We start from the raw sequence: 8,908 nt of genomic DNA, 5'->3' as shown, positions 1-8,908 counted from the left end.
CATCTTTGGTCAAATCACATAGTTTATCTGAGATTAGTGTCCTCTGAATCTGGGAATAGTAATATACACCTCATTTAGGTTAAATGGTATATTTTTAATGCAGCGCCTATGACATATTTTTACTGGAATAATAAACTTAAATGATATGCAATGGTGGTGATTAATTTGCAATTCTATCATGACTATTGAAACTGTTCCAATTTTGCTGCAATAAAGCATGTTAGTCTTTTTCATTGTTGTTCTGATCATTGACTCTGTGTCAGCAATTGAGTACTTTTGTCATGTGGGTCTCCGTGGAACTGTAAAGATCATTATGCTGATTTCTTCCTTTCTTTAAATTATTTCTTACAATTGTTCACTAGAGACTAGGCCAGATATCCCTGAGGATAGGTAGGCATGCAAGCAATTGTTTTTAAATCTCTCTTTAGATTTAAGAGAAATCATTTGTATAACTCACATGCTAGTAATACTTTCTCAGGAAACATCACAAAGAGATACAAAAAGTGTAAATTCTCCCTATTCAAAGAAAAGTCAGAGAAATTTGAGAGGAGAAAATCCAATTCTTCATTAACGTGAGTAGACAGAAATTGTTGATTTTGATTATCACGTTGACATTGGTAATTTCCCTTGTTTCTTAGATTCTGACTATGAACACTTTTATAGACACTGACAGATATTCTTTAACCACAAAAACTCCATTATTATTATTTTTTGTTGTTGTTAAATTGTTTCCCTGGAATACTGTGGTAGTGTCAGGGCATTACCTATGAATTGACTAGAAGTCATGTATCTATTTTATTTATGAAAGCTGAAAGTCAGATGTGGATATTTTAAGTGCAGAGGAAGTAAGATATATCTGAAAAAATCATGAGAAATCTAATCTACTAAAATCCAGTAAGATTAGAATTTCCAGATAAAATATAAGATATTCAGTTGCATTTAAATTTCAGATCAATGACAAGTACTTTTTAGTACCTGTCTCATATAATATTTGAATTTTCTATAAATATATCCAATGCAATATTTGAAAAATACTTTAAGATATGTGTTACCCATGAAACATTTTATAAACTGAAAATAATCTTAATACAAGGATATGTATATTCTTCTATATGAGAATCAGTTCCCACACATGAACTTGGAGAACTTTTAGTTGATTGTTTCCCCTAATGGTTGCTTACTTTTTTTTTTTCTTTCAGGAATGACTTTACTAACTGATTGAGTAAACTAGTAAATGAATAGAATACTTTTTTAAAAGTTAAGGAGAAAGCCATGAACCTCAAGTAGTTCCTCATTCTTATCACCAGGTCTGAAGATTGAAATATCAGTTATATCTTTGCACATTTTTTATATCCTGTGTGCTCTAATGATTAGCCCTAAATAGAAGCATATAAATGTTGCATCGGAATGGTCAAAAGTGACCAAAGATATACTTTGCAAAATAAGAATGGGCAGAGTATCACTATCTCCTTAAGATTCTTATAGCAATTCTTTTTGATAAGTACCCAGAAGTTGTAAGTTGGACCATATGAGGAATTGCTAATCAACAGATATCAAATTTTAGTAAAAGAAGATGAATAATTTCTAGAGAGGAGCAGCATTGTGCCTATAATTAAGAATGCTAGTCTATTCAAACTTAAATCTTTTAATGGAACAGATCTCATGTTATATATTCTTAAGGAGAAAATTAAATTAAAAATGAATGGATAAGGTAAAATAATCTGGAAATTTAGAAGAAAATAATAAAAGACACTGAAAATGAAGATATCCTCAATAAACGCTAGACTAATCCTTAGCAGAACTGAAGACTTCAAACTGGTAATATTCGTAGCAGATGTCTGAATTCCTTTGCCTAATTTGGTGTGTCTCACATTCTACAAGAAAAACCATGATAGCAGACCAGGCAATACTTGGTTCTTCTCTGTGAAAGAGGAAAGGGCCTGAAAGCCGAGTGGGACACAATAGAGAAACAGCAGACAGTGTCATCTAGGAAAAAGCAGTAGAACTGGCTCCACAAAGCCCAGAGTCACCTTCCATCCTTAAACTCATTTTTGCATCAGACTAGTTTCTTGATTTCAGAGAAGGCAATGGCACCCCACTCCAGTACTCTTGCCTGGAAAATCCCATGGATGGCAGAGCCTGGTAGGCTGGAGTCCATGGGGTCACAAAGAGTCAGACACAACTGAGCGACTTCACTTTCAAATTTCACTTTCATACATTGGAGAAGGAAATGGCAACCCATTCCAGTGTTCTTGCCTGGAGAATCCAAGGGACAGGGGAGCCTGGTGGGTCGCACAGAGTTGGACACGAGTGAAGCGACTTAGCAGCAGCAGCAGCAGTTTCTTGATTTAACAAGACAGAAACTCTGTAGTATCTTAATAAGGAAATAAAACCTAGGAAGAAATGTTTATTTTCTAGGTTGCTCTTAGTTCAACTGGCATTTTTGAATATCAGCAAGGACACAGAGGGCAAGAGAAAAAAATGTAGGGCTGAGTGTATGCTGAGTGAGGTGATGTGAGTAGAAAGACGACACAGACCCTGAATGTCAAATGCATTGAATATGAGGCTAAAGCTTATTCTTCAATTATTCTAAAAATAATCTCAGATTACAAATTTGACTACTCAAAAAGTATTAAAGACTGTTATTTGTCTATCAGCCAAACTGAGAGAATCATGACATGGAGATCAAAAGGATACAGTTGTCAATGACACCATTAATTAAAGCTTGACCTAAGGAAGTTGGAGTGCATAGAATGGCAAAATATTATTGACACTGGCAAATAATAAAATGTGGAAGTTTGAAAGAGAAATTTAGAGGGTGGGTACAATATTTGTGATTTAAAGTGGTTCCTTTAAAATTTTTATTTTTGCCATTTAAAAAGTGTACGTAGCCAGCAACACACTAAATTTCAGCAGAAATAGAGGAGCTGGTATAATTTGGAGGCATGATTCCAGGAAATCTCACCCTAGGCATTGCCTGTGCCATCTAATGGCAATCCTGCTGCTGCTGCTAAGTCCCTTCAGTTGTGTCCAACTCTGTGCGATCCCATAGACAACAGCCCACCAGGCCCTGCCATCCCTAGGATTCTCCAGGCAAGAAAACTGGAGTGGGTTGCCATTTCCTCCTCCAATTCATGAAAGTGAAAAGTGAAAGTGAAGTCTCTCAGTCGTGTCTGACTCTGAGCGACCCCATGGACTGCAGCCTACCAGGCTCCTCCATCCATGGGATTTTCCAGGCAAGAGTAATGGAGTGGGTTGCCATTGCCTTCTCTGAATGGCAATCCTAGGAAATACAATTTTTAAAAACTGTAACCATTTCTCCTTTCTTGCTCAAACAGATGACTCTCCAAACTCTACCATGGCTCATGAAAATTTCACCCGAGTCATTGAATTTATTCTCACAGGAGTCTCAGAACGTCCAGACCTCCAGATCCCACTCTTCTTTGTCTTCCTGGTCATCTATGGACTGACCGTGACAGGGAACCTAAGCATCATCACCCTCACCAGTGTGGACTCTCGACTTCAGACCCCCATGTATTTCTTCCTCAGGCACTTGGCCATCATCAATCTTGGCAATTCAACTGTCATTGCCCCTAAAATGCTGATCAATTTCTTAGTAAAGAAACACACCACCTCCTTCTATGAATGTGCCACCCAACTAGGCATGTTCTTGGTTTTCATTGTAGCTGAAATTTTCATTTTAGCTGTGATGGCCTATGACCGCTATGTGGCCATTTGTAACCCCCTGCTCTACCTGGCGGTTGTATCTCGGCGGATCTGCTTTCTGCTAGTTTCCCTCACATACCTCTACAGCTTTTCCACGGCTATTGTAGCTTCGTCTTCTGTATTCTCTATGTCTTATTGTTCTTCCAATGTAATCAATCATTTTTACTGTGATATCGTCCCTCTGATAGCATTGTCTTGCTCTGATACTTCCTTTCCAGAAACAGTAGTATTTGTATCTGCATCTACAAATTTGGTGTTTTCCATAATTACCGTTGTAGCATCTTATTTCAACATTGTTCTGTCCATTCTAAGGATACGTTCATCAGAAGGAAGAAAAAGAGCCTTCTCCACATGCACTTCCCATATGACAGCTGTGTCAGTCTTCTATGGAACTCTGCTTTTCATGTATTTGCAGCCTCAAACTAACCATTCTATGGGTGCTGATAAAATGGCTTCAGTGTTTTATACACTGGTGATCCCCATGCTGAATCCTATGATCTACAGCCTGAGGAACAAGGACGTGAAGGCTGCCTTAAAGAGATTTCTGACAAATTCATGCTGTTCTTTTAAGCTGATGTAATTTTTAACTCTAAGGTAAATGAGGATATGGTTAAGAAAGGCGCATTGTGTGGAGGAGATTCTGAACCTCATTAGAAGCTAACGGAATGGGTGTTTTTCCCATTTTATTTATTTTGAGGCAAGGCTCTAGTCTGCATCATACAAATAGAAAGCTTAAAAATAACCTAGTTTTTTTTCTGATCTAAAGAACAAAAAGTCAGAATTTAGACAATAGTCTCAGAATTTTGGCAATGAATTGCAGAAAGGAAACAGTGTATGAAAATGAGATCCCCATTCTTTGTAAAAGCTGCCCAGTTCACTTATCCTGAGCCAAGTTTATTTATCCTACTGAGCCATGTAGGTTACTGTAAGATTTCAGTTGTCCCAGACCAAACAAACAAACAAACAAACAAAAAAGCAAAAAAAAAAAAAAAAAAAGAACTAATATTTATGAAATCACCCATGAGGCAGAGTTTGTAGTTTGCCACAAACCTTGTTAATTTCCTGCTCTAATTAAAAAAGATCGAATAAATCAACCTTCTTAAGAAGAAGATAACAATATTCACATGTCTTCACAGCACAATATAACCATGTTCAAGACAGATTCTAAGTTCCTGACAAACCAATATAGTCAATAGAAGAAAATTAGAGTAATCCTTCAAGTGACAGCAGAGAGTGGCTCTCAGTTCTTATGCTCCCTTCTCAGCCTTCAGATCTTCAGAGCATTAGTCTGTACCTTCGTTTGAGACTTTGTCAACTTGATGGCCTCTTCTACCAAATTCATCTCCTGCATTCCAATCTGCTTTGTACTTGTGGAATTTTTCTTGTGGGAGATAATTTTTTGCTCTCCCTAATGATAGCAAAAATCTCTTTGGTAATATAAAATACAAAATATTACAAAATATTGGGACATAGAACAAAACAGAAATATCAAAATATAAAACATTAGGGAGAAAATATGCAAAAATTGTTTTATCTAGCACGTGTAAAAATTCAAAAAAATCAAGTAAAATTTAAATTTCAATGGGCAAAATTTAGACAACGTAAGATGTAGATTTGAACACAGACTGGGTCCAAAAAGGGAAAGGAGTACATCAAGGCTGAATACTGTCACCCTGCTTATTTAACTTATATGTGGAGTACATCATGAGAATCGCTGGGCTGGATGAAGCACAAGCTGGAATCAAGACTGCTGGGAGAAATATCAATAACCTCACATATGCAGATGACAACACCCTTATGGCAGAAAGTGAAGAAGAACTAAAAAGCCTCTTAATGAAAGTGAAAGAGGAGAGTGAAAGGGTTGACTTAAAGCTCAACATTCAGAAAACTAAGATCATGGCATCCGGTCCCATCACTTCAAGGCAAATAGATGGGAAAGAATGGAAACAGAGACAGACTTTATTTTGGGGGCCTCCAAAATCACTGCAGATGGTGACTGCAGCTATGAAATTAAAATATGCTTGCTCCTTGGATTGAACCCAGGTCTCCCACATTGCAGGCAGATTCTTTACTGTCTGAGCAACCAAGAAATAGAATTATTTTATCACAATGTCCATTTATATTTATGTGTGTATTAATTTTTACATCAAATATTGGTAAGAATATGGTGAAAATGAAATTCTCATGCATGGCTTTTGCTAATGTAAAATGCTACAGTAAGCTTGGTAATCTTGCAGTTTCTTGTAAAGTTAAATATACAGTGACCAATGTCCTAGTTCAATATCACAGTATTTTTTTCTTTTTTTGCTAAAGTAAAATGCCACAGTAAGTTTGGTAATCTTGCAGTTTCTTGTAAAGCTAAATATACAGTGACCTATGTCCTAGTTCAATATCATAGTATCACCTATGTGCATTCAGTACCACAGTAATCCAAGTCTATGCCCCAACCAGTAACGCTGAAGAAGCTGAAGTTGAACGGTTCTATGAAGACCTACAAGACGTTTTAGAACTAACACCCAAAAAAGATGCCCTTTTCATTATAGGGGACTGGAATGCAAAAGTAGGAAGTCAAGAAACACCTGGAGTAACAGGCAAATTTGGCCTTGGAATACAGAATGAAGCAGGGAAAAGACTAACAGAACTTTGCCAAGAAAATGCACTGGTCATAAAAAACACCCTCTTCCAACAACACAAGAGAAGACTCTATACATGGACATCACCAGATGGTCAACACCGAAATCAGATTGATTATATTCTTTGCAGCCAAAGATGGAGAAGCTCTATACAGTCAGCAAAAACAAGACCAGGAGTTGACTATGGCTCAGACCATGAATTCCTTATTGCCAAATTCAGGCTTAAATTGAAGAAAGTAGGAAAAACCACTAGACCATTCAGGTATGACCTAAATCAAATCCCTTATGATTATACAGTGGAAGTGAGAAATAGATTTAAGGGCCTAGATCTGATAGAGTGCCTGATGAGCTATGGAATGAGGGTCATGACATTGTACAGGAGACAGAGATCAAGACCATCCCCATGGAAAAGAAATGCAAAAAGCAAAATGGCTATCTGGGGAGGCCTTATAAATAGCTGTGAAAAGAAGAGAAGCGAAAAGCAAAGAGAAAAGGAAAGATATAAACATCTGAAAGCAGAGTTCCGAAGAATAGCAAGAAGACATAAGAAAGCCTTCTTCAGTGATCAATACAAAGAAATAGAGGAAAACAACAGAATGGGAAGGACAAGAGATCTCTTCAAGAAAATCAGAGATATCAAAGGAACATTTCATGCAAAGTTGGGCTTGATAAAGGACAGAAATGGTATAGACCTAACAGAAGCAGAAGATATTAAGAAGAGATGGCAAGAACACACAGAAGAACTATACAAAAAGATCTTCATGACCCAGATAATCACGATGCTGTGATCACTGACCTAGAGCCAGATATCCTGGAATGTGAAGTCAAGTGGGCCTTAGAAAGCATCACTATGAACAAAGCTAGTGGAGGTGATAGAATTCCAGTTGAGCTATTCCAAATCCTGAAAGATGATGCTGTGAAAGTGCTGCACTCAATATGCCAGCAAATTTGGAAAACTCAGCAGTGGCCACAGGACTTGAAAAGGTCAGTTTTCATTCCAATCCCAAAGAAAGGCAATGCCAAAGAATGCTCAAACTACCACACAATTGCACTCATCTCACACGCTAGTCAAGTAACGCTTAAAGTTCTCCAAGCCAGGCTTACAGCAATATGTGAACCGTGAACTTCCTGATGTTCAAAGTGGTTTTAGAAAAGGCAGAGGAACCAGAGGTCAAATTTCCAACATCCACTGGATCATGGAAAAAGCAAGAGAGTTCCAGAAAAACATCTATTTCTGCTGTATTGACTATGCCAAAGCCTTTGACTGTGTGTATCACAATAAACTGTGGAAAATTCTGAAAGAGGTGGGAATACCAGACCACCTGATCTGCCTCTTGAGAAATTTGTATGCAGGTCAGGAAGCAACAGTTAGAACTGGACATGGAACAACAGACTGGTTCCAAATAGGAAAAGGAGTTCTTCAAGGCTGTATATTGTCACCCTGCTTATTTAACTTATATGCAGAGTACGTCATGAGAAATGCTGGACTGGAAGAAACACAAGCTGGAATCAAGATTGCTGGGAGAAATATCAATAACCTCATATATGCAGATAACACCACCCTTAGGGCAGAAAGTGAAGAGGAACTAAAAAGCCTCTTGATGAAAGTGAAAATGGAGAGTGAAAAAGTTGTCTTAAAGCTCAATATTCAGAAAATGAAGATCATGGCATCTGGTCTCATCACTTCATGGGAAATAGATGGGGAAACAGTGGAAACAGTGTCAGACTTTATTTTTCTGGGCTCCAAAATCACTGCAGATGGTGACTGCAGCCATGAAATTAAAAGACGCTTACTCCTTGGAAGGAAAGTTATGACCAACCTAGATAGCATATTGAAAAGCAGAGACATTTCTTTGCCAACAAAGGTCCATCTAATCAAGGCTATGGGTTTTCTGTGGTCATGTATGGATGTGAGAGTTGGACTGTGAAGAAGGCTGAGTGCTGAAGAATTGATGCTTTTGAACTGTGTGCTGGAGAAGACTCTTGAGAGTCCCTTGGACTGCAAGGATATCCAACCAGTCCATTCTGAAGGAGATCAGCCCTGGGATTTCTTTGGAAGGAATGATGCTAAAGCTGAAACTCCAGTACTTTGGCCACCTCATGCAAAGAGTTGACTCACTGGAAAAGACTCTGATGCTGGGAGGGATTGGGGGCAGGAGGAGAAGGGGACAACAGAGGATGAGATGGCTGGATGGCACCACTGACTCAATGGACGTGAGTCTGAGTGAACTCTGGGAGTTGGTGATGGACAGGGAGGCCTGGCGTGCTGCGATTCATAGGGTCGCAAAGAGTCGGACACGACTGAACGACTGATCTGATCTGATCTGATGTCCTAGTTATTCTAAAATCCCTAACTAGGAGAAAGTAATGTATGTATACTCACGCATACGCTTTTATAGGACTCTTTATGCTAGACGTTTTAATAGCACAGCACAAACCCAATATCCATCAGTATTTGAAGAGTCGTGGCCGTCACATGCAGTGGGACGTCATATAGTTATAAAAATCACACATGGATATATTTCGAAATAACTATGCTGAGTGAAAGA

At 38.1% G+C, this 8,908-nt stretch overlaps 1 protein-coding gene across 1 annotated transcript; it reads left to right on the top strand.

The window, feature by feature from the left end:
* The first annotated feature begins 3,358 nt into the window (after positions 1-3,358).
* Positions 3,359-4,306, top strand: LOC133261458 (olfactory receptor 8J3-like). Its single transcript, XM_061439938.1, has one exon. It carries the CDS (start codon positions 3,359-3,361, stop codon positions 4,304-4,306), a length of 948 nt encoding a protein of 315 aa, XP_061295922.1.
* The last annotated feature ends 4,602 nt before the right edge of the window (positions 4,307-8,908 follow it).

The sequence above is a fragment of the Bos javanicus genome, chromosome 15, assembly GCF_032452875.1.
Source record: "Bos javanicus breed banteng chromosome 15, ARS-OSU_banteng_1.0, whole genome shotgun sequence".
NCBI lineage: Eukaryota > Metazoa > Chordata > Mammalia > Artiodactyla > Bovidae > Bos > Bos javanicus.
The sequence above is the reverse complement of the archived record's forward strand: the minus strand, read 5'-3'. Positions and strand labels throughout refer to the sequence as shown.

Coding starts and splice junctions, on each gene's coding strand:
- LOC133261458 (XM_061439938.1), top strand. CDS start 3,359: ATGGCTCATGAAAATTTCACCCGAGTCATTGAATTTATTCTCACAGGA.